At 60.0% G+C, this 24,826-nt stretch overlaps 3 protein-coding genes across 3 annotated transcripts; all 3 read right to left on the reverse strand.

Annotated features, from left to right (window-relative positions):
* Nucleotides 1–81: 81 nt before the first annotated feature.
* Nucleotides 82–1,845, reverse strand: LOC103291334 (U4/U6 small nuclear ribonucleoprotein Prp3-like). Its single transcript, XM_054712000.1, has one exon. The coding sequence runs from the start codon at nucleotides 1,749–1,751 to the stop codon at nucleotides 96–98; it is 1,656 nt and encodes a 551-aa protein (XP_054567975.1). The 5' UTR covers nucleotides 1,752–1,845; the 3' UTR covers nucleotides 82–95.
* A 4,490-nt stretch (nucleotides 1,846–6,335) lies between these two features.
* On the reverse strand, nucleotides 6,336–9,220 carry LOC103291336 (glutathione S-transferase Mu 5). Its single transcript, XM_054711524.1, has 8 exons — nucleotides 9,087–9,220; nucleotides 8,639–8,714; nucleotides 8,292–8,356; nucleotides 7,576–7,657; nucleotides 7,384–7,484; nucleotides 7,005–7,100; nucleotides 6,809–6,919; nucleotides 6,336–6,539 (listed from the first exon to the last, which is right to left on the reverse strand). Exons 1-8 carry the CDS (start codon nucleotides 9,132–9,134, stop codon nucleotides 6,441–6,443), a joined length of 678 nt encoding a protein of 225 aa, XP_054567499.1. The 5' UTR covers nucleotides 9,135–9,220; the 3' UTR covers nucleotides 6,336–6,440.
* Nucleotides 9,221–11,249: 2,029 nt separating this feature from the next.
* EPS8L3 (EPS8 like 3) lies at nucleotides 11,250–21,146 on the reverse strand. The gene is made up of 17 exons (XM_054711715.1): nucleotides 21,105–21,146; nucleotides 19,417–19,575; nucleotides 19,001–19,150; nucleotides 18,791–18,846; nucleotides 18,298–18,437; nucleotides 18,092–18,207; nucleotides 17,754–17,877; nucleotides 17,606–17,667; nucleotides 17,301–17,375; nucleotides 16,846–16,994; nucleotides 13,989–14,070; nucleotides 13,722–13,756; nucleotides 13,050–13,143; nucleotides 12,772–12,897; nucleotides 12,418–12,491; nucleotides 11,806–11,938; nucleotides 11,250–11,554 (listed from the first exon to the last, which is right to left on the reverse strand). The coding sequence occupies exons 2-17, from the start codon at nucleotides 19,567–19,569 to the stop codon at nucleotides 11,543–11,545; spliced, it is 1,581 nt and encodes a 526-aa protein (XP_054567690.1). The 5' UTR covers nucleotides 19,570–19,575; nucleotides 21,105–21,146; the 3' UTR covers nucleotides 11,250–11,542.
* Nucleotides 21,147–24,826: the final 3,680 nt, after the last annotated feature.

Below are 24,826 nucleotides of genomic sequence, written 5' to 3' on the forward strand. Positions count from 1 at the left end.
GCCGGATAAATGTCCTCGGCGGGCCGCCTGTGGCCCGCGGGCCGTAGTTTGAGGAACCCTGGTCAGGAGGGTGGAGGCCAGGGCTTGCAGGAGTCTCAGTCAGTAGACTCCAACACATATTCACTTAGCGCAAGGTCCCAGTAGTGTTCAGCCCCACGCTTTTTGAAATGCTCCCGAGCCATGTTCCCTGGAGGGCACTGTTTGAACTTCAGAGCCCCAAAGCTCCGGTCTTTGGCTGTACCCTCCCAGACTAGTACACATTTGTTGGTTTTCTTCACAGCTTCCTCATCGCACTCCTCCTCCTCCTCATCCCCCTTTGTGTTGGATGTCTGTTCATCCCACTTCATCCGATGCAGCATAAGACGCTTACATTTCTTCTGGGACTTGGGGCCCCCTTCCACTACCACCACGTTGATATCCTTGTGCAGTACCACCACCCCTGTCAGGCACAGCTGCCCAGCATTGGCCTCAACCTTGAACTTCTTGGCTGGGTTGCTCAAATTTCGAACTCTATACACAGATATGCGTACCCCCTGTGAAAGGTCGTCTTTAAGCTTTTTACTTTTCTTGACCTTTCTCTGTTCTGCTCTAAGTTTCCGGGCAGCGTTGGCCTCTTCATGCGCTTTCTGTCTTGTTGCCATCTGAGCTCTGACACGGGCTTCTACCTTCGTGGGGTCTTGAACGGCTTCTGTGCCTAATACTCGCATCAAATTGGAAATTCTCACTCTGGGTTCCGGAGGAGGCCTCAGGCCCAGCCTGACTTTCTCTTGGAGCTCCTTCTGCGCTTCCCTCCTTGTTTGCCTGTGAAGTTCCTTCCGTTCCTTCTTGGTAAGATACACTCCCAGAGTAACTGGTGTGTCCTTGTCGACTGGAGGGTTGAGCTGGGCTGGATGTTCAACAAGATTTGTGATTCCAAAATAATCTTCTCTCTTGGGAGTTTGCTCTGTAAGGTCAAAGCCATTGGGGATGATAGAAGAATCCCACCACTCAATTTCAGGAATATCCCCTTCCTTTAACTCCTTCTGAGGAGCAAGGAGAGCCAGCCTTGGTGAAGTATGGATGCCTGTTTTTCGAGCTGCTTGTGAGATCTCTGCCTGCAGCTTTTCCAGTTGAGCCTTTGTCCGCAACCGCTGGGCAATCTCCTCAAATTTGCCCTTGGCATGGAATTTAAAAGTGCGTCTCTGCCGCTGGGAAGGGGCAATTGAAACTCGGGGGTCAAAAAAGGTGTTGGATTCCATGTCTTCTGATGGCTTTTCTTTAAGCTGCTGCTTGAATTGTTCCCTCTTCACCGCACGAATATTGGCCTTCAGAGTAGGCATTCGGTGTGTCAGCTCAATGTCCTTGCCTGTTGCATCTACAGTGCGACCTTGCTCATAGAGAATCAGTGGTGCAGGTTTCGTTTGATCTTTTAATTCAACCTTCGGGGGAGCACTGCCCATGGCATGAAGATTGGCCAGGCCCCCCATATTGGCATTTCCAATGCCAACGAGCCCTGGCTTCAGTGCCAGCTGGGCTTGGATGCGGGCTTGTAGTTCGGCTGCTTTCCTTGCCTTCTCAATGGCATCATTCATGAAAGTGGCGGCCTGGGAGGGCTGAATAGTGTTGCCAATTGGAAGTCGCTCTGGTTGGGAGGAAGAAGGAGTCTTTGGCTGAGGTGTAGGGGGGCTGATGAAGCTCAGCTGTTTTTTCCTCTCCTCGATTTGTCCTGTTGCTGCCTCCACCATCTGTTTGATCTGGAGCTTAGTCAGCATGCCAGTGCTCTCTGAAGGAGGCCCAGGGATCACTTCTGGCTCCTCTTCTACCTCCTCAAAACGGGGTGTCCGTCGCTTCTTTCCTCCTGATGGTTCCTTGGAGATCTCAGGGTCATCACCAAACACTTCCTTTAGCTCTCGTTTTCCGCTCCTGTCACTGCTAGATGTGGAATGTCTAGAGCTCCGGCCTTCCTCTACAGCTCAAACAGTTGCTCCCTCTCAGTGCCATTGTTGAGAAAAAGGAGGACAGCTCACACGGAGTTCTGTACTGCACCTCACAAACTTCAGCCCCTGAGACGGAGCCCAAAGGTTACCAATCAGAATTTGTTAAGCGCTTTATGTCTGCCTTCTCCTCTTGCTCCTTCCGTCGCTTCTTTTCCTGGAGAATTCCATCTAAGGTCTTCACTTTCCCAGAGTCCTTTTCATCACCCATTGGAGTGAAGCCACCCTGCGCCGACGCCGCAGCCGGTCCGGAGCCTGAAGAGAAACTGAGCCCGGCGCATGCCTGGAGCATCTTTATATCCTGAGCGTCGGCGCAGGGTGATGACGTCAGGGAGGACCGAAGCCGCAGATTGGGGTTGGAGAATAGGGCCCTTGTGGGTCAGTTCCGGCTTCAGTGAGGTCTGATGACATGCGCCGTGGAGCCAGTCTGGGTGCCCCGCCCTGTGGTCCCTTGTCCCTTGGGGCCTGGTCGCCATCCGGGCCAGGGCACTGGTCTCTGGCGCCGCCCTGGTGGCTCCTCCCCTGCAGTGCGGGCCAGAGCCCGCTGCCCCCTCCTGGTGCTGGCGCTCCTTACACAGAGCAAGGCCGCCCCTCCAGGTGGTCAGTGGTTAGAGTGAAGAGCTCTGCCTGGGGGTTGGAGGGAGGGGGTGGTGATCTCGGGTTGGATTCCCGGTCCAGTTGGGGGCGTGCAGGAGGCAGCCAGTGGTTCACTCCCACATCAATGTTTCTCTCTCTTCCTCTCTTCAAAAATCAATTTAAAAAATAGGGTGAGCGAGCAGCCCTAGCTGGTTTGACTAAGTGGATAGAGCATCTGCCTGTGGACCAAAGGGTCCCAGGTTCAATTTTGGTCAAGGGCACATATGGGGTTGCTGGCTCAAACCCCAGGTTAGGGTGTGCAGGAGGCAGCCCATCATTGATGTTTCTATCTCTCCTTCTCCCTTCCTCTTTGAAATAAAAAAATAAAATTTAAAAATATATATCCATACTAATAAAAGGGTAATATGCTAATTAGACCAGGTCACTGGCCATCTTCTGGATGTCTGACTTCCTTCCTGACAAAGCCATGGTGGTGGGGGCCGAGGCAGAGGTGGTTAGGGGCGATCAGGCCAGCAGGGGATGTTGTGGAGGGAACGGGAGTGAATGACCACTGGAGCCCAGACCAAATTAAAATTTAGGGAGCCTTTATGAGCTGGCCGGCCACCTAGCCGGCTGGCGACTGCTCTGTCTTTCTCCACGCAGGGAGTCCAGAGAGCAGCAGTGACCCTTTGTGTAGGACCACTTTTAAGCCCATTTACCACATCCTGTGTTTGCAGAACAAGCAACCCAAGACAAAACAGTTTTTCCTAAGCTATGGCAGGATCATGCCATTGATGACCATGTTATTTACAGGGTCATCGTGTTCTTCAGAATGCTGACAGTGTTCTATCTTGCAAGGACTATGTGCTGGGAAGGGGCCATGAGACCATATCTCAAGGCCTGGCCTGGTGTCAGCACTGACAACTCTATCTGGGGCATAGTCCACGGCCTCTCTGGAATGGGAGTAGTAAGCATGCTCAAAAATTCCCACTCTCTAACAGGGAGGGCAGTGGGGGCCATCAGGTTGGCAGGGGAGTGGTTAGGGGCGATCAGGCAGGCAGGCAAGTGGTTAGGAGCCAGCAGTCCTGGATTGTGAGAGGGATGTCAGACTGCCAGTTTAGGCCCAATCCTGCAGGGACAACCGGCAGTCGGACATCCCCTGAGGGGGTCCCAGGTTGGAGAGGGTGCAGGCCGGGCTGAGGGACACCACCCCCATGCATGAATTTTGTGCAGGGGACCTCTAGTGTGGAGAGGGGCAGGATGGCCTGTGTGGCTCAGTGGTTGAGCATCAAGCTATGAACCAGGAGGTCACCGTTCCACTCCCTGTCAGGGGGCGTGCAGGAGGCAGCTCATCATTGATGTTTCTCTCTCTTCTCCCTTCCTCTCCTGAGACATGCCCCGCGCAGGACGAGGTTTGGGACCTGCTCCCAAGGTGTCCCTGAGCTCTTAGGCCGGGGCGCTGTCCAGGGCCGGGGGCGGAGCCATCACCCGGGAAGCGCACCAGCGGGAGCCCCGCCCCCAGTGCGGGAGGAGGAGCCTCTGCTGCGGGATTAGGGGGCCCTGCCCACGACTGGCCTGGCCGGAGGGCGCTATGACACCCTGCCGTGAGCACAGAGAGGCCGCCCTGGCCCTCGGACCCTCGCACCCCGCAGAGGGGCCGGGAGGTGGGTCCTCTTGTTCTGGATTTAAATCTCACGTGAGTCACCTGTAATTATTTTCACTGAAAATCCCCAAAGAGCCCATCCTGTTGGGTTTCAGAATTTTGTTTCAGTTTGGCCTAAGCACGGAGCAAGCCCCACCAGGGACTCACGCGACCCACTCTCCAGCCTCGGACGTCTTGGCTGGTGCTCGGGGCCTCCCTGAACCTGACCTTCGTCCAGATCCCGGCACTTGGACCTGAACGCTCTCTGCTCTCTGCCGGTGTTAAGGTCAGGGCATTCCTTCTTTCCGTGTTCTGTGGCCCAACCAGAACAGAGGGGAACTTTAAAAAGTGCCTTGAGGGTGGTTAGCACTCCTTGAAGCAAACTCTTCCTTCGTCCCCATCCTCACGAGAACAAAGGGGAGCGGTGCCGTGCGTCCTGTGTGGGCCCCACACAAGCACGCACACAGATTCATGGAAGAGGCAGGCCCCGCTCTCACGCAGCTTATGGTTTAGTGGTGGAGACAGGCATTTCAACGAGCAATTAAGACTTCAGTGCGGCCCGGCTGGTGTGGCTCAATGGTTGAGCATGGACCTATGAACCAGGAGGTCACAGTTTGATTCCTGGTCAGGGCACATGCCCAGGTTGCAGGTTTGATCCTCAGTGTGTGTTGTGGTGTGTGTGTGTTGTGTGCAGGAGGCAGCCAATCAATGATTCTCTCTCATCATTGATGTTTTTCTCTCTCCCTCTTCCTCTCTAAATTATACATATGTTGGCCTGGGGGAGCCAGGGGAATGTTGGTGAGGATCAAACAAATCTCAGAGGCTTAATACACGGGTTTTAGGAACTCAAGCTTCAGGTCCCAATTGTTCAACAGGGACCCTGCTGTCAGGTGTGTGGGAGACCTAGACTGACCGAGGCCTCAACCAGGCACCTGCGAGCTGAGTCATCACAACTGTGGGAAGCTGATGCTTGTTTATACGTTTCCATAAGACAGGCCTGCTTTAGGCGCTCTAGGCAGAGTGGCTTACTTCTCATGACAACCGGAGAGGGAGTATCATTGGTCAGAGGCGGCACGAGGTCCGGGGGCCAGCCTATCGTGGCAGAGCCAGGACGTCCAGCACCCTGCAGCCCCCGGGGAATTCAGAAAGGCTGGAACCGGTGCCCTGGGCAGGGGCGGGCGGCACCCCCAAGAGAGGTAGCTGGACAGGAAGTAGAGCGATTTGAAGGACTTTGTAAACTGGAGGAGACGGCGTCCTTCCCCAGAGGATTAAGAATCCCTTGATTGTACTAAGCAGGAGAGTGACATGAGCAAATCTGCAGACTGGAAAAATCACTGGCTAATCCCCAATGCTCTCCTTCTCCCCCACATCCCTCCGAACCCCCAAACCCGTTTATCAGTGTGGCTCATTGCTCAACCTAGTCCTGCTGCTGAAGGATAAGGGATGTGCAGTTTCTCCTCTGAGGCCAGGCTCCGGGATGCTGAGCCCTAAGCTGGCTTGAGAGGCAGACCCATGTCCACACACGTCAGTGGTCCCCACTCCACCCATCCCGTCAATGACATAACGCTACAGCTCGTCTTTCTGAGTCACATGAGCTATTGCCTTCGGAACTGGAAATGCCTTAATCCAGTTGCTCAACCTTCAGCAATGAATACAAATGAGAATCTCTAATGCTTTTTGGGGAATGGCTCCTAATGCAATTTTTTTTTTTAAAGCTCTTCTTTTTTTAAAAATCCTCACTCAAGGATTTTTTTCCATTGATTTTTTTTAGGAAGAGTGGAAGAGAGAGGGACAGACAGAGAGAAACATCAATGTAAGAGAAACACATCGACTGATCGCCTCCTGCATGCGCCCCAACCAGGGCCAGGGCCCGGGAGGAGCCTGCAACCGAGGTACGTGCCCTTGGCCAGAATCGAACCGGGATCCTTTGGTCCGCAGGCCGACACTCTAGCCACTGTAGCAAACTGGCTAGGGCTCACCTTTCTTTCTAGGCTTGGGCACGACCCTCTACAGTAGCCACTGAACGCAACTGGGAGGTGGGGATGTCGGTGTTGCAGGGACTGAGCCACGTCTTGGTAATAATTCTCCCGCATCCTCACTCTCCTCCGGCCCCTCCTCCCTAGAGAAGTCCAGTGGCACAGCAGTAGCCTAAGGTCTATTTATTGAGAAGAGCAGAGAAGAAAGCACACAGGTGCCCGGGGGGCAGGAGGGGACAGAAGAGGCGGTGCGGGTGCGAGGCAGCCTCCCGCTCAGCATATTCTCTTGCAGCCCCACAGGGCCATCTTGTTGTTGACGGGCATCTTGAAGAAGCGGTCGGACTGCATGTAGGCCGCGATCTTCTCCAAAGCCTGCAGGGGAAGCAGGCCAAGCCTCAGAGAGGCCAGCACAGCCGGACAGCCCGTTTCTAACCAGCGGCACTCACAGCTGCCGGGCCCCACCCCCCTTTGGGGTACAGAAGCCGGACCCTTCCCAAGACGGAAAGGTCTGGAGGTGCCCAACCATGGATCCCTTGAGGCAAAAGCTGGTGTTGGGCAAGACCCACCACAGTGGGGTCCCTGGGGCCCCGGGGAGCCTGTGGGTGTTTCTGTGAGAGAAAGGTGTAGGGAGCATCCATCACCTCAAAACGGCACATGAAAGCCTTCAGGTTTGGAAATTCATCCAGGCACTTGGGCTCAAACATACGGTTCTGATCTAAGACATCGTAGGTGAGGAAATCCACAAAGGTGAGCTAGAGACACAGTCAGACGGTGAGGTCAGGAGAGTTCCTGAGCACCTGCAGCGACAGAGCAACCCTCCCCCTCCCCTCCTCCTACCTTCTCCCCTGCAAACCACGAGAATTTCCCCAGGAACAGGGAGAACTGTTTCAGTTGTCCAGGGAGCTGTTCCAAGTACTGGGGCTTCAGCTTTTCCTGGGGGGGGGGGGGGGGGGGGGAGAGAGAGAAGCTGTCATCAACCCCATGTTCACATGGGGGGCCAGGGATGCTGTGGGATGGCAGGCTGCGCAGGAGGGGTTTGGAACGCAGAGGGCCACCACCACCGTTTATGACAAGCAAACTGCCACCAAGTCAGAGTTCTGCTTCCTGTTCTGACAGCTGGGGTTGGTGGGAAGGTGGCAGGAGCATGGAGACCTAACCCTGGGTCCCTGAGGCTCCTGTCCCTCAGGCCTGCCTGCCTGCCTGCCGGGACACTCACATGGTCCGAGTTGTAGCAGATTCGAACCAGCTGCATGCGGAAATCCATGATCTGGTTCTCCATGATGTCCACGCGGATCTTTTCTTCTTCGGTGTCCCCACCTGGAGGCCAGACGACAAGCGATCACCCCTGGCATATCCACCCCCAGAGAGCGGCCAGCCTTGGCCCCCTCCCCAGCCCTGCCCCACTCACACATGTTGTGCTTGCGCGCGATGTAGCGCAAGATGGCGTTGCTCTGGGTGATCTTGTTCTTGCCGTCCATGAGGTAGGGCAGCTGGAAGGAAAAGGTGAAATGAACACCCTGCCTCTCTCCTGGGGCAGGTGAGACTCGCAGGGACGTGAACAGTAGAGAGAGAGAAGTTAGGAGGGAGAAGCACTTAAGTAGAAGGTAGTGATTGGCCCCCTCCCCCCTGAATTTAGGCAGGTGTGTGTGTGTGTGTGTGTCACCATGGACCCTTCTTGCAGAAGTTTTTTAAAGGCATAAAGCAAATTACACATATTTACACAATTTACAAAAACACTAAGAAAACAAAATTGTAACAGTAATGTGCGCCTATTAGTGAATCAAATACCAATCGGGGGTAATAATTACCACAGTGTCCAAGTATGATGGATGTGCACATTTATTTACAACACCTACCACACATCCAACAGAACATGAAAACGCCCATTGCTAGTGACAAAGCCACAGACGTGGCTCCTAACCAGCGTCCCTTATTGCTCACATGCGCAACAGAAGGGGCTGGTAACTTCAGTTAGTGCTTCGTGGGAGTGAAAACAACTCTTTTCTCCCAGTTCTTGAGCCCCTGGAGTCTGTCGGTTCCTGACGCCCCCCAGGCCAGGGAGGGAAGAAGTGAGGGTCCCGGGGGCCGCCCTCCCTCTGGCTCCCCTTCTCCTAAACCACCTACGTTTGGAAAGTCCAGGTCCAGCTTGAATTTCACATCCAGCCATTGGCTTTTATCAAAGTCAGGAGCTGCAGGAGAGAGAATGGAGTGGGACCCAACCTCCTTAGTGCCCCCTCCCCGCCAGGGCAGTGGGGAGACCTAGGGAAACAGCCCAGTCCCAGGAGCGCACCTCCCAGGCCCCCCGCGTAACCATTTCATCGCCGGGGCCGTCGGTTAAGCGTTAGGACGGGGCTGGGCAGAGGGAGAACCCAGCTCCAGGTGAGCGCTTCCAGGTGGGGGCACGCGTCGCCCTGCACTTGGGGTGCTGCCACCTTCGGGGCACGGGCAGGCAGGGGCGGAGCGCGCCTTACCTCCCCCGCAGATGTACCGTTTCTCCTCGTAGCAGGTACCGGTGAACTCCAGGAGCAGGCGGATGGCGTGCGCCAGCTGTGGGGGGGCGGGGGGGGACAGCCCGGGTCGGCGCCTGCGCAGCCCCCTCCCCCCACCCCCACCCCAGCCGCCAACGTCCCCCTCCCGGGCTGCCGAGCCCCGCTCCCGCCCAGTGGTCGTTAAGCCGCCCCCCGCCCCCCATCGGCCCCGCGGCTGGCCGTCCGGCCTCTCTCCGCGGCCCGGGTCCCAGGGGCGGGGCCGGGGTCGCCTCCGCGGCGGGGACTCGACAGGGACGCGGCGGGGCTGGGGTCGCGGGAGGGCGGCTGGGCTCCGAGGACAGCCCTTCCGTGGGGGGCCGTTGGCCGGAGCCCCGCCGCCTCGGCGTCCGTCTCCCTGACCCGGGGGCTCGGCCGTCGAGAGCGCACTCACCCCGCGGATATCCCAGTACCCCAGAACCATGGACTTGGACGACGACATGGTGGTGTCCTTTCCGTGCCTTCGGGAGGGAGGCGAGCGCGGACCGGGCGGCACTTTATACCCGACGTGGTGGGCGGGGCCAACGCGAGAGCCTGACTCCGCCCCCCGCCGGGTTCCCTCCTAACGTGTCCCCTGGGCCGCGCGCGGCTCGGCTTCTGCAGCCCCCGAGGCTCAGGGGGCGGTGCAGCGCGCGTGCTGGAGTCCCGGGGGCCCGGGGGCCCGGGGGCCCGGGGGCCTGGGGTTGGGGCTCTGCCCTCCCCAAGGGTGGGAGCCGCACTCCGTTAATGGTGCTCACAGCCCGAGCAGTGAGGGCTCTAGTTACCCCGGGAGAGTGAGACATTTACCTAGTTGAAGGGTAGGGGGGAAGGTGGGCAAGGCTGTGGCTCTGATCCCCCGGGAACCCCACCCTCTGTGCATGTTGGGAGGTGGCAGGAGTCCGGAGCTACCCCAAGGTTCCTGGCCCCAGGGTCTACCCAGCCGGGCCACTTAGGACCCAAAACCCTTTCCCGCCTCGCCCGCCCGGATGTGGGAAATCCTATGTCTCCATTAGTCCGGCTGAAGCAAGGTTGGGACTTTTTAAAAGGACATTTCACTAAAAAGAAGAAAGAAAAAAAAGTGCCACACACAGGGACAGATCCATTCATAATGGCTGAATCTCTCCTCCCAAGATAACAAATGGCCAGTCACCAATTCGCCTGTGAAATTCACTCACTACCTGTGAAATGCCACCAGTCATCTAGGTACTTTGTATATGTTAAGCTTCACAACTTTGCGAAGTAGATTTGATGCCCATTTCACAGAAGGGGATAAAAGAGGCCTGGAGGGGCTGGGTGAGTTACCATTCTAAGCTCTCAAATTCTCCTGGGCGGCGGCCTAGGTCTGTCTAATAGCACAGCTCATGTTAGTTCCGCTGAACTGGACATCCCGGCAGCCCCTCGCCTGATCTCAATCTTTGTTGGGAAATCTGGGGGGCACGGGGCTAAAACAATTTTTCCTGGTCCTGGAGTGTCTCCCTCTTTCTAGGGCGCCTGCACGTCCCCCAAGCCCAGAGGTCAAGGGGTTAATATCCCCTCCCCACCCCAAGACATTAACTTTCTGATGAACTTTTGCCCTTGACAGTCAGACCCTGAGGGTCTCGCCTGTTCTCGTTCTCTCTTTTGTGAGGGAAAAGAGATGAGATGATATTCTGAGGCTGGAAACTCGAGGGAATGACATGGGCGGTCTACACCGCGGGTGGTCCGGGGCCTCGGCAATGTTAAGGTCCTGGACACATCCAGCCAAGCGATACTTACGGAAACGTCTTAAGAACCCCAGGGTGCCTCTAGCCGGGTTGGCTCAGTGGTTGGAGCATCGGCCCGAGAACTGAAGGGTCCCGAGTTCGATTTCGGTCAAGGGCACGTGCCTTGGTTGCAGGCTCAATCCCCGGCCCCTGTTGGGGCGTGTGCAGGAGGCAACCAATTGATGTGTCTCTCTCACATCGATGTTTCTCTCTCTGTCTTTCCCTCTTCCTTCCACTCAATCTCAATAAAAATCAATGGGAAAAATATCCTCGGGTGAGGAGTAAGAAGAAAAGAAAAAAAAAAAAAAGAACTCTAGGGGCCCTTGATCCACAGTACATCAAGCCTTACGTGTAGACTGAATGGTAGAAGTCCCTCTGCTATGGGAGGGGAGTCCATGACAGCCAGTTGGTGGACTCTGAACTCCCAGTCCAACGTTCCCTACGCTCCGTCACCAGAGACAAGCTGGGGAGGAAGCTCACGGCCGGCTCACGCACCAGGAGGGGACAAAAACTGTATCAAAGGAGGAAGCTGCCAAGCAGACCAGCAGCCAGTGCGGCTGATCAAAGCTTCCCGCTGTCCGCAGCCTGGCACGCTCTGCTCCGGTGGAGTGCCGTGCCCTCGGGAAAGAGGCTAAGCAGAGCCTGGGCCATGATCCTCAAAGGCTGGGTCTGAGTTCCAGGTGGCAGGGGGACTCCCCCGCCCACTCAGTCTGGTCCAGTGATGGGTGCAGGGCTGCTGCTGGGTCCTGCCCAGTGTCCCAGCTCCTCCTGCCTCCCTGCCTCTGGCCCCCATCAGGCCCAGAAGAAGCTGAGAGGGAGGCGCATGCCAGGCCCGAAGACGCTTTTATTGGGGAGGAGAGGACTAAGCGGCATCCTGACAAAGCTAGGCACGCGTGCCCCGGGCCTAGGACAGACACAATAAATAGACGGTCGCTGGAGAGGGCTCCCCACGCAGCGAGAGGGCACCATCCGCCCAACCTCTGGGCTTGCTCGTCCTCTTTGCTGTGTGAGCTGGGTGTGGGGTTCGCTGCAAACTGGGGACCTGCAAGAGGACTGCTGGGGGCTCTAGGAGAATCAGATCCGTCTGGCTGTGAGAAGGCCTTGATCTTGGAGGTGTCTGAGTGGGTGCCTACGGGCTTATCTGAGGAAAGAAGGATGGAGATGAGGCTGGTGCCAGGGAAGGGACCGCCCCCCACCCCCGGCCCCAGAGCTCCTGCGGACACTCTGCTTGGACCTCCAGGCCTGCCTGAGCCCATGATGTCAAGTCCCTGGGGGAAAGCCCCGTGCCCAGTACCTGCCACGCTCAGTTCCACCCTAGGGCAGGCCTGCCGGCTCTCACTGTCACCCAGGGAGCACCCCACATTTCCACTGGGGTTCCCAGGGTGTTCTCACCCCCAGCATCCTTCTGGTGGCCTCCAGCCGGGCCACGACCCGGGGGCCATCCTGTGGACACACCACCTGGAGCTCCCCCGGGCTCAGGTAAAGCAGCTGCGACCCCGACAGGGCCCCGAGGCTGTTCACGGTGCTGGGGACAGACAGGCCGTCAGTGCGGGCAGAGGACTTGGGCAGAGGTAGAGGGGGGCCGTTTCGGCTCAGAGGCTGGGGTTGCGGGAGAATTCATGGAACAGGGCGTGTGGAGGTGAAGGAGTAACGTACGCATTTTGGCTTAAACCAATGGCAGACTCCTGGTCTGGAGGGAGGCGTGCAGGGAATAAAATCTTATGGGGGCAGGTGGGGGTAGATGGGTGGGGGGTAGCAGCCGAGGTCCCTCCTGTGTCCCCCCAATCCTACTGCCTTCCCCATGGCAAGGGCTCCCACTTAGGCATGAACACAGCCCCTCTTCTGCTGTGACAGGGCAACACGTGTGGGACCATCATGTACCATGTAAGTACCGTGTAGGTAGCGTGTAGGTCAGGAGGCAGGTCCTGGGGTTCTGGGTCTCCTTGCTTACTGTCTGAACCCTCCACCAAGGCCCCCCACGCACCCCCGGGGCGAGGCGCTCACCCAGGGGCGAAGTTCTCTGCCTGGAGCCAGGCTCTGACCTCCTCGGGCCTGGAGCTAAGTCGCAGCATCGGGGCCTAGAATTGGGGGCACTGGGAGTCAGAGACCGTCTCCTCCCAGAGCCCCCCAGGACCCCCATCGCCTGGGCCCTGCTCTGGGCTGCCGGCAGGTTACCTGCCCCGCGGCGTGCGTGCCCGGCAGGGCCCAGGCTTAGCCTCGGCTCGGGCTCCTGATAAGCTCGGCCACATGAGCACGTGATCACATGAAATCAACCAGGACGGCCTGCTCCACGGTCCTGAGGCCCCCGCCCCCACCCGCTCCGGCCCCAGAGCTGAGGCTGGTTGAGCCCAGGAGTACCCGAAGGGCCGGGCTCTGGCTCCTGGGGGCCCCCGACGGCAGGGGCTCCAGGATGTTGCTGGGAATGTAGCCGCTCTCGCCCCTCTGGTCCTTCACCAGCCACCACCGCTTGCTGTGGTCCAGGACCTGCCGGGAGTCACCCTCAGTCACGCGAGCCTCTTCCTCCCCAACGAGGCTTCCTTCTTCCCAGCCCTCCCCACGTTCCTAGGCCACCCGCCCCCGCAGCCCCACCCGCACCCCCACCCAGGCTGCCTGCAGCGCCCGCCCAGCCCCCTCACCTCCAGCACGTCTCCCGGGGCCACTGTCAGCTCCCTTGGGTTCCTGGCTTTAAACTCGTGCATGACCTGCATTCTCAGAGCTGGCTGGGCTGGCCTTGGGGTGAAGGGTACAAGGTTAGGGTCCCCGCATGGAGGGCCATGGTGTGTGTCTCCTCTGGAGCCAAGTGGGAGGTGCTCCCTGACCTGACACGCCCTCTCCCCCCCCCCCCACACACACCCCGAGGGTGCTGGAGCCGGGCCTGGGGAACGGAGCCCCTGGCCCAGCCCCGGAGCCCCAGCTGCCTCCCACCCGAGCCTGGAGGCGACGGTTGGGTTTCCACAGCGTGAATGACAGGGCAGTGTTCGTGGGGCTTAGGGGGCGCTGTCTGCAGGCAGCAGGGTCTGGGATGTGGCTGATCTCTGAGGACTCAGTGGGGGACTTCTCTCCCTCTGAGCTCTGCCCTCATCCCCGCGCTCTGGGAAGTCAGAGGCAGGCGCTAGAAGAGGGGTTGCAGCCCGGAAGGTAAAAACCTGCGTTCTCACCCCAGGGGGAGGGACGTGCCTGTGCACAGATGCGTCTGGCTGAAAGAGACCCAGGGGGTGTCTGAGAGGTAGCACCCACAGGCCCACAGGGTCAGCCCCTTCTCGCCTCCCCTTCACCGTGCAGCCCTGACTAAGCCCCGGGGCGCTCACCGGAGGGAAGCAGGGTCCTGGTATCCTGAGGGTGCCTGTGGGGGGGGGGGGACAGAGGGAGCGAGGGCAGAGTGAGGGAGGGCAGCCTGGAGGCAGGGCGCTGGCCACAGAGCCCCTCCCACACAGCTGCCTCACGTCCCCTCCCCTGCCTGCCTGGCACCTACATATGGGCTCCCAGTCGCCGTGTGACCAGGGCGTGGACTGAGAAGGCAGAAACGAGCCAGAGGTCAGGGCTTGGAGTAGGGCTCGGTGCTAAGCTCCCCGTACCTGGTTGGAAGGTTCTGGAGCCTGCCAGCCATCAGAGAACGTAGGTTGGTAGGGTGGGGGCTCATGGCCGGTCCAGTTGTCCCTGGGGAGAGAACCAAGCTGAGTCCACTGCGCTCCAGGCCGTGGGACGGAGGAGTGGACGGAACCTCGCCTCGGGGTCTCCGAGGGCAGGGGCGGGGGAACCTGCTTTCTGCCAAGGGCCGTTTGGGTATTTATAGCCTCATTCGCGGCCCATACACAATGATCAACTTAAAAATTAGCCTGCTGTATCTGGCCAGACATTTAATTAACTCGCCCCCAATGCCTGGGCAGGGCCAGACGAAATGATCTCCTGCGCCTTAGAGGGCCCGAGGGCTGCATGTTCCCGCCCCCGATCTAGGTAACGGAGGATATGCCCACGCACAGATGGAAGGCCCCAGAACACCCACGAAGGGGCCAAGCGCTGGGCGGGAGCAGATCCCGCAGGGCAGGCATCTGTGGCCAGCTTCACCCCTGCCCACGGCGTTCAGCTCTGTCAGCTCCATGAGAACAGGCAGGGCACGCAATCACATCGACTGGGGGTTGGGCTTAAGGTGGGGGCTGGGCAGACGTGGATGTTTCCTCGGCACTGAACGTGGCGCCTGGGATGCCGCTTCTCTCACGTGTGCTGCACGTGACTCCCACCTGTCCCCGGGCGCTGCTGTCCCCGGTACAGGGGAGGGTACATAGGCGGCAGCTAAGAACGTGTGTTCCGTGGGAACAAATAAATTGTTTATTTTCTGAATCCTTTTAAAGGGTCCCTTCTGTTTGCCTTAAAAACATGCTCAGCTCTTCCCGTGACTGGGTCACTACTGCTTTTAATCTGTCCTCCTATTACCTTCTCTGGACCAACTTTTAAAAAAAATAAATATTTTTATTGATTTCAGAGAGGAAAGGAGAGGGAGTGAGAGGTAGAAACATCAAAGATGAGAGAGAATTATTACTCGGCTGCCTCCTACACGTCCCCCACTGGGGATTGAGCCCACAACCTGGGCACGTGCCCCCCGACCGGAATCGAACCCAGAACCCTTCAGTCCGCAGGCCGATGCTTTGTCCACTGGGCCAAACCAGCCAGGGCTGTACCAACTTTTTTGAGAATGTGTCTATACGCCCCTCCTACATTTCATTATTCCTTGCAACCCGATTCTTACCTCCGCCATTCCTCTACCGATACCGGTTTTTCTAAAGTCCCCGTAATCTCCGGATTGCCCAGCCCCCTGGCTTCGTACGGCCCATGTCCTTCCAAACCACAGCAGGTGGCATTGCTTACAGCTGTGGGTTGATTTGCCTACCATCAAGCCACCTAAATAGAACTTGCCCGAAATTCAACTCTTTTGAGTGTTTTTACACCCTCTTTAGGCGATTTTCTGTATGTTTGACTTTCAGCTCATGCATCCACTAGCTTCTTGTTATCGTAAGAAGTCAGAAAACATTCCAGGGCATATCTGACCTAATTTTGTATTTAAAACGATACACGGAGCCAGAAAGTAGGAGGAGCTCACGGGGGCAGGGGAGAGGCAGGCATCGGCACAGAGTTTTGTTACTTGCCGAATGGGTACAGAGTTTCTGTCTGGGACCAGGAAAAAGTTCTAGAAATGGATAGTGGTGACGGTCGCCCAACATTGTTCAGTATTTAGTGCCACTGGACGATACTCTTAAAAACAGTAGAAGGGTGAATTGCATCTTATGTGCATCCTATCACAACTATCACAATAGACCGGCTGCATGGAATTGTACTTTATGTCGTTGGGTGGGTTGGACAGCAGCCCCTTTCAAGGGGCTGAGTTGAAAAGAACTCACTAGGCAAGATGCTAGAGCAAGTGGCTTATTTCCGGGGTGTTTCTCTTTCTAAAACCCTCTTCTCTCTTGGTTTTTTATGCCTCTGCTCTTTTGTTTCTTCTTTTAACTCCCGGGAATTTCTCTTTGCCTCCTTAATCCTCTTTCCTTTCCCCACTGACATGGAAGTTTCCCTTCTCTCTCGGGCACAGAGCGAGCTTGCTCACGAAGGTGAGTTCCAGCGCTGCCCGCGGAGGGCTCACCTCTAGGTGGCGCTAACCATCATTTCTGTACTGACGGTTCTCAAACCCTCATAGCCAGGTGGGACCTCTCCCCTGAGGGCCAGGCGCCCCCCTGTCTCTGTGGAATGTTCACTGGCACCCCAGCCCAGCACATCCACGCTGGGTGTACCCCCCGCTCCGCACGGCTCTCATCGGTTTGGCCTTGTCCCTCTGCCCATCTCAGGGTCACACGGATGTGGCATCTCACTTTTGACCTTAACTCCTCGGCCAGTTGGTTGTTACATTTGCAGCAACGCTTATGTCAGTCATTCTCAAGTTCTGGGCCCGACTGAGACAAGTTTTCCCTTTGTTCTTGACAAAAGTGAGGAAATATTTTGGTAGAAGGTTGCCAAGCCTACATTCTTGGGAGAATTGTTCTTTTTTTCTGAGATAAAGCCTTTCCTTCTGAGGCGGGTGGTGGCAAGCGATGGTTTTAAAGAGAAATGTCCCAGCCCTGGCGGTGTGGCTCAGTGGTCACAGTTCAATTCCTGGCCAGGGCACATGCCCGGGTTGTGGGTTCATTCCCTAGTAGGGGGCACGCAGGAGGCAGCCGATCAATGATTCTCTCTCATGGTTGATGTTTCTCTCCCTCTCTCCCTCTCCCTTCCTCTCTGAAATTATATATATATACAAATTGTTCGTACTTGGTGTAACATAGAGTTGGGGTCCATGTGGAGCCCACCGGTTTGTTTGGAGATGTTTCTGGTCTGTGACAGCGTAGAGCTCGCCGCACCCCATGTCCTGCCCGATGCCCCCACGCGCCCAGCCTCGTCCTCCCTCACCGGCTGGTGGTCCAGGCCGGGCCCAGACTCTTCCAGAGTTTACTGTCAGGCGGGCTCAGGTAGAACGTGAGCATGTCGATGGCTTTGCGGGTGAGGAGGGGTGAGATCACTTGGCCTGCGAGGTCGGGCTCAGGGCAGTGCGTCAGGACCTAGAGGGAGGAGGGCGGTGTCCCGCAGGCCCAGCTGGAGCGGGAAGGGCCCGGAGTCTCGGGCAGAAGTGCCCTTGGCCTCAGGCCTCTGCTCCTCCCGCTGTCCTTGGCTCCACCCACAGTCCCTCTAGTTTGCCGAGGGCAAGGTACCCAGCGGAATGGTGTGTTGGGGTCGAGGAGGATGTGTGGGGGTGAGTGAGGGCCAGACCCCACAGCCTCCCTCTGCCCTCTGCCCGCCACCCTGGCCTCTGCTTGGTCTATGCTTCAGCTTGTACCTCTTCGCCACCCTGACCTCCCCCCACTCACGAAGTGCAGAGTCTGGAAGAGCATGCGCAGCAGCTCAGCGGCACTGGGATCCTGCAGGTGGATGGCCAGCCTCCCCTGGGGACACGGGGTACCGTCACCACCCTCCATCCACCCCACTGCACGGGCCCCAGTGCCCCAGGGCCCATCAGTGTCGGGGCCTTGGTTGGGAGCCTGGCACTCTCCAAGGTCCTGAGAGGGGGGAGGGGAGTTCCAGGGGAGAAGTCTGGGATGCCTATGAGGCCACGGAACGGGGGTTCTGGGGGCAGTGGTGTGAGGGAGGCTGGGAACTTGTGGGAGCCACATACCAGGAGGTTGAAGCTGTACTTGAACTTCTGGAAGCAATCGACGTACTGCGCCTGTGTCCTCCCTATGGGGGACGGGGATGGAGAGAAGGCGGTGGGTCACAGATTATCCCCAAGGCACCACCCCTCTCCCCCGGCCCTCGGCACTCACCCCCCGGACCCGTGTTCTTTTTCTTCCCCTGTTTTTTCGTCTTCTTCGCGCTGCCGCTCGCCTGGGCCCTCCTCAGCGGCTGCACGAACACCTCGATGTCCCTCAGGATGCGGTTCAGCACCTCCTGGACGCAAAGAGCTTGGGCCTCAGGCGGGCGATCAGGCCCCCCTGGCACTCCCAACCTGCCCCTGCCTCTGCCCCTGCCCCAGCCCCCCCCAACCCCCTCCTCAGCCCAAGGCCTGCCTTGGCCACCCTGGGGCCTGGTTTCTGGGGGGAAGGGTTGGTGTCCCCCTTCGCCAGGCTCGGGAGCTCGGCAGGCCCAGACAGTCTGTGGTTACCTCGTCCCTCATTGGGTCCTCGGGGGTCGGGGGGTGCCGTGGAGGAGGCAGAGCGAAGGCGCTTGGTTCTCGGACACTGGAGTGTCGTGACGGGGGCCACGGGGACGGTGGCATGCCTACAACGTAAGAGGACATGGCCTCTGATCTTTAACCTAAGCCTTCCCCTCCCCCGTCCCCTCCCCCCTCTCCCCACCCCCCACACTTACTGCGCTCTGGGGCCATCCAGTGGGGCTGTTCTGGAGGGGGCCCCCACTCCAGGGGGGCTGCCTGCTCCCTAGGGAGTGGCCTTTCCAGGGGAGCCCCCCTCCATCTGTCCTGGCCGGGGTGAGGGACTCCAAATCGGGGTCTGCCGAGCACACGGTGGGGACACAGGCTTGACCGTGTTTTGGGGACAGAGGCTCTGCCCACACTTCTCTCCAGGCCTCCACCTGCCTCCCCCTGCCTCCCCCTGCCTCCCCCTGCCTCCCCCCTGCCTCCCCCTGCCTCCCCCCTGCCTCCCCCTGCCTCCCCCTGCCTCAGGTGCCCGCCTCGGAGCTTTCTCAGGTCCCTGGTCAGGCTCTAGGGAGTCTCCAGTGTCCCCTGGGCCAGGCCCCAGCCCAGCTAGCCTTGGCCCCAGCGTGGCCCCTCCCAGCTCCAGGTTCCTCGGGCTGCAAGCTGCTGGGCTCGCTCCTGCAGGGGGGCGGGGCAGAGGCTGCCTACCTGAGCTCCAGCTCCTCCTTCAGGGCCTTCTGCAGGCTGGTCCTCAGCCGCTCTGCCTGGAGGAGGCAGCAGGTAGGCAGGTGTGTGTGTGCGCGTGTGTGCGTGTGCGTGTGTGTGTGTGTGTGTGTGTGTGTGTGTGTGTGTTTGGGGAGAGTGATGGTTGTTGTGCCCCACACCCACTCTCTTCTTGACCCCACCCCGGCCACTCACCCCCACTTCCGGGCACTGGAAGAGCAGAGTGCTGCTGCCCGGCGGGCCCGCCCCCTGCACGGTGATGGACAGGACGGACTTGTAGGAGCAGGAGTTGAGCACCGCGTCCATGGCCTGGATGCTGTCCAGGCGGTAGGAGTCCAGCTCCTCCTGGGCCAGGTGGAGAGGTGGCTGTGAGGTGGCTGGTGGGGGCTCCTGACCGGGGTCACCCCAGCCCGGCAGTGGCCTGGGGCTGGAGTGTCCACTCCCCTGCCCCCTGGCCCCATGTGCCGGGTCTCTTCCTAGGCCTGTGCACTGCCCACGGGAGGGCGGCTGCTGTTAGGGGCAGGGAGGGGTGGAGCCGACGCCCGGGGCCTGCTCTCCCACAGCTGGGTTAGCGAGGACCCGTGCGGGTGCGCGGGGGGGGGGGGGCTGACCTTGGTCTCGATGTCCAGCAGCTGGAGCCAGCCGTCCCTGACCTGCAGCAGCAGGTTCTGGCTCCACACCCGGCCCTGAGCGTCCAGCTCCTGCAGCCGCTGCACGGCGTCCTTGGGCTCCCGGAGCCCCTGCGTGCCCAGCTTACACGTCATCAGGTGCTGAGGGGCGAGGGGCCAGGACGGGAGCAGGTTTGGAGAGGGGGGCAGAGGGGGCGCGGGGGGGGGGGCAGAGGGCCAGCAGAGGAGGAAGCAGGGCCTTCCCATAGAGCAGCCTTCGAGGGCCGGTGAGGCCGGAAGCTGGCTGGGACGGGCCCCCGGGGGCTGAGGGGCTGTGCGAGGGGGTTTAGGACTCTGGAGGGAGGACGTGGCCTTGATCAGTCCAGGGGGCGGAGGGGGCTGGGTGGTGGTCAGTGTGGGCTTCAACCACCCAACAAATAAAGCGCGAACTCCTCTGGGGGGGGCGGGGAGGCGGGGCCCTCAAATTCCGCCCCTGGCTTCCTTTGCTCCTTTGGGAATCCACTGTCCCCGCCTGGGCCTTCTCTCTGACCTGCACTCCTGTCTCCACGCCTTCGCTCATGCTGGTCCCCACCCCTTCCCACTGCTCCTCCGGCTCCTCCCAGCGTCCTGGGCGGAAACCCAGGCCCCGCCTCCTCCCGATTCCTGCCCCTTGGGGTGTGCAGTGATCATATCTCCCTGCCGGCCCTTCCCTCCACTGGTCTGATTATCCCGCAGGTGTCCGCTGTCACTCTCCCTCCTCTCGGAGACCCCTCCTCCTCCCGTCCAAACGCAGCCTTCACAGGTGACAGGCTTGCCTTCCGTCCCCTCCAGGCCCTTGTTGGGGGCGTGTCACCTGCCTCCTCCCTGGTCCCACTGCCCTGCTCTCTGCCCAGGCCCCAGCGCCTCTCCTGGGGGAGCCGCCTGCATGCCCGGGGCCCTGACGCTGTGAGCAAACGCCCTGGCATCCCGGGCGTGCCTCCTCTTGCTCTCACCCGCTGGGCCCAAGGGAAGCCAGTTCCCAGCCCCGGCCCCGCCGTGAAGCCCAGGACCCTGGTCCCAGCCTCTGCGGCCCCGTGGAGCCTCCCGACCATCGCCCACGCCCCTCCCTCCTCCTTCCCGGGACGGCCCCGCTCTGCTGCTGCCCTGGCCTCGCTCTCCCCACCCGGCCCTTCCGGTCTGTGCTGTGTTGGTTGTGCCCACAGCCCTGCAGGCAACCGGATGCCACAGGGCCAGTGCCCTCCTCCCAGGCCAGAGCCTCCAAGCAGCTCTGCCCGCCCGCCCCGGGAGCCCAGGCCCAGACACTGCCCTGTGGGGCCTGCTGACCTCACACGTTCCTCCTTGCCCCTGGGCCAGATGCAGGGCAAAGAGCAGTGCCCCGGGGCCAGGTGTGGCAGGGGTGGGGCTGGAGACAGGTGGGGGTGGGAGTGGCTGCATGTGCCTCCACTGCTGTCCTGGCTCCTCCAACCTCCCGCCCAGCCTCCCTCCCGCCCTCCCTCCCGCCCAGCTGCCTGAGCCTCCCCAGCCCTGAGCCGATGCCCAGCGAGGCTGCCGGGCCTGAGCCCACCTGGCCTGGCTGGGCCAGCTGCTGGCTCCGTGGCAGGACTTGTCTGGGTGTCTGATTTGGGGCCGGGCCTTGGGCACCAGGAAAACGGGGTGGAATCAGGAAACTGTCTGGGCCCTGGGTTACTCACCTCCACCCGGTGCTGCTGGGAGGCGGGCTCTGAGGCCAGGTTGTGCAAGTACTCTTTCCGGTGCACTGCGGGGGACAGCGTGGGGGGGATGGGGAGAAGGCCCAGGTGAGACCGAGGCAGTGCGGGGTGGGCAGCATGCGGAGGGCCAGGGAGAGGGGGTGGAGGGGGAACTTACTGTAGATGGCTTTGCTGCTGGGCCGGGACATGGTGACGCGGCTGAATGAGTCCCTAGAACCTAAACTGAATCACAGGGACAGCCGTCAGCTGTGGAGAGAAACCCCAGGGCGGAGGGGGCAGGTCGTGGATCCTGTGTCTGGTCCCTGACCTGCCTGAGGCCTGGCCCAGGCTCCCACCCGGGGCCTCTGAGACCAGACCCAAAGCCCTGGCCCCAGGGGCCTCTCCCAGCATCTCCATCCATGTCTCCTCCACCTAGGAGCCCTCCATCCGGGCTGGGCCCGGGGGCCCCACGGCAGGCTCCCGGCCTCCCGTTATTTGGCCAATAAAGCCATTTCGATGGGCCCTGGACAGCTGGGTGGCCGGGGACCTGGGCCCAGATCGCGTCCCGGGCTCGAGTGTGAGAGATGCTGAGAGTGGGCTGCACCCAGCGTCCCGCCGCCAAAGCCAGCCTCTGTCCGGCCGGCTCAGTGCTGCGTGTTGGGAGGTCAGTGTTGGCTCTTCAGCTGGGAACCGCTCACAAGGGGGTGGGGCACGTGCACGAGCCCTGCCTCAGTGATCCGCGCTCCCCCGAATGCCTTCCCGAGTCTCCTGTCATTTGTCTTTCTTCCCATCCTGAGCCCTCTGCCAGGTCCCTTGCACTCAGCCTTGCATTTCAACTCGAGGACCACCTCCTCCGTGAAAGCTCTCCGTGAGCACCCCGCCCCCCCCCCCTCCCCCGCCCAGAGCGCCCTCCTCACGCCACCGGAACCTTGTCTGTTCCTTTCATGACAACAGCCACCCGGTTAGAGCCGAGAGCCCGGGCCGAGGCCCCGAGGAACACGGCGCCGGGGAATTCTCACCGCCACCGCACGTCACTCCTTACGCCCGGCCTGCTCTGCGGACGTCACCTTCGTCAGATGTTTAATCCTCAAGTCGTCCTCGCCCAGTGGTGCTGCTATTAGGCCACTCACCAGGCGAGGACACTGAGGGTCACGGGCCCGAGGTCACAAGTGGGTGTTTCGCAGAGAACGGACCAGCCCTGTCGGCTGCCACTCGGTGCCGGAGTGTTTACGTGTGTGCCTGTCCCTGTGGGCACAGGGGGGCCTGAAGACGGGGGTGGTGGCATGGGTGAGAGTGCGTGCGTGTGCATGTGCGTGTGTGTGTGTGTGTCCGTGCGGGGCGGGGCCTAATTGAGGGTGTAGGTCAAGCATGTCAAACTCAAAGGCTCACACGGGCCAAATGAACAAGGTTTAAGTTTATGTGGGCCGAAAAAAAGCAAAAGCTTCCATTTTCATAGAAACGTAGGTTTCTTTCGAAAAGTATAGTAAAAAAAAAAAAAGAACAAGAGCAATGATAAGATTAATGTTTCTTCCCAGCACTTGGCATCTCTTCTCTGCTACTCTCTCTCCTACTTCGGGGGAAAGCTTGTTCTCAGTGATTACTTTCAAAACTGCCCCCAGGAGCCCTGACCAGTTTGGCTCAGTGGATAGAGCTCGGCCTGCGGACTGAAGGGTCCCGTGTTCGATTCCGGTCAAGGGCACGTGCCTTGGTTGCGGGCACATCCCCAATAGGGGGTGTGCAGGAGGCAGCTGATCAATGTTTCTCTCTCATCGATGTTTCTAACTCTCTAGCCCTCTCCCTTCCTCTCTGTAAAAAAAATCAATAAAATATATTAAAACAACAACAACAACAAAAACTGCCCCAAGGTGAATGTCAGCAATTCTGGATCTGACAGGAGACTTATTTCCTTTCATAAATGTAATAACTGCTCACACCGTTATATTGGCTCGGCCGCAAAAATATTCCTTGTGGGCCGCATGCGGCCCGGGGGCTGCGAGTTTGACATGCTTGGTGTAGGTCAAAGGTATGTGCTGTTTGAATGAGGCGGCTAAGCATCATGAGCGTGTCCCCGTTTTGTGGGTGTGTCCTCGCATCTGTGAGGAAGCCCTGGAGAATGTGGGCAAAGGGTAAGAGCAGCCCACACCCTAGTCATCGGGCCTGGTATGAAAATAGCGAGTCTCCGGCGGTGACGCAGTGGGGAATGCGTTGCCAGTAAACAGTTGAGGTGCTGTGGGGGAGGCGCAGGTCTGTGTGTCTTGTTGGGGGGGGACCCCTTTCCTCTCCAAGGTAAGGGGTGCTGGCATCTGCTCCCCTCCCCCCTCCCACGCTCGCCTCCCCTACCCCCCCCCCCGCCCCCCCGCAACATTGTCTGCTCCTAGATACGGAAGAGAACCTATGGCCAGCCGTGGTCAACACCTCTTCCTGCTCCCCCGACGCCAGGCTGGCCCTGTGGGTCCCCGTGGGTCCCTGTGGGTCTCCCTGCAGCTTCTGCTGCTCGGATCCCGATGCAGGAGAGGGGAGGAGGCTGGCTTTGGCCTGTCCTGCCCCTGGCTGGGGAAGGGGGCCTGTGGCAGCCAGTTCCCTCCACTTACCCCTGAGTTAGGGGCTTGGGGTAGGGGAGAGGAGTCTGCGTCACGGCCGCTGGGAGAAACTTCTGGAGCCCTGGCTGCCTTGCCTTCTTCCCGGCCGGCCAGCCCACGGCTAGTCCCTCGCCCTGCGTGGGGCTGCTCCTCCGGGCTGCCCTGGGCTGAGGCCCTGGCCTGGGGAGCTCCGAGCTGCCCCCACCACCCTGGGGTCCCCGGCAGCCACCTGGGCCCTGACCTTCCCGAGGGCCGGGCCTGCCCCCACCACCCTGGGGTCCCCGGCAGCCACCTGGGCCCTGACCTTCCCGAGGGCCGGGCCTTACCTGGCTTCCCGTGAGGCCTGGTCCCCCGAGGGGGCTGCTGGTGGCGGTGACCCGGCGCCGGTGGTGGGAGCTGCGTCTCCTCGGCTAGTGCCAGGCAGAGGCCCTGCGAGGAGGCGCCCTAGCCCGGCAGGCGGCCGAGCCGATGGGGCCGGAGGCGGCCACACCTGTGCTCTTTGGACTCTGGTGGGCGGGGAGGCCTAGGCCATCTGCCCACACCGCAGCCTGGACCGGAGGCACTGAGCGCCCACAGGTGCCCACGCTCAGCCGGGGACCCTGCCTCCCGGCTCCCTGCTGGCCTGTGGCTCCCCTCCCTCTGCCTTTTGGGCTCCTCTCTGGGGCCCCCGGTCAGCATCAGGCACCGGGCCTCTGCGGTCAGGGGGCAGGCGCTGGAGGGGCACCCAGGCCTCAGGGAAGCTGTGGGCTGGCATGTGCGCCTGTGCTGCATGTGTGGGTGCGTGACCGTGTGTGCCCAGGTGGTCCAGGACACGGACCACGTAGGAGCAGGCGGGGACCGGGCACGGGACCTCCGTGGGCGTTACATGGAGGGCTGAGAGCTCCTTCGGGCGGGGCCGACCTCGTTGGTCCTTTCTTCGGTCCCCTCCCACCCAGCAGGGACCCCACCCCCATTCTCTTCTGCTTTCGTACCTCCCCCACCTACCCCATGCCCTCTGACCTCTGGCCCGTGCCTGGCTGGCTTTGGCAAAGACAGGAAAGCAGGCACGATGCTAGATGCTGGGAGACGCCTCGGAACTCAGCGTGAGTTCAGTATCTCCCTCCAAACAACCCAGCCTCCCCTCCCACGCTCCCTGCTCCTCAAGGG

Source organism: Eptesicus fuscus, chromosome 22, assembly GCF_027574615.1.
Source record: "Eptesicus fuscus isolate TK198812 chromosome 22, DD_ASM_mEF_20220401, whole genome shotgun sequence".
Lineage (NCBI taxonomy): Eukaryota > Metazoa > Chordata > Mammalia > Chiroptera > Vespertilionidae > Eptesicus > Eptesicus fuscus.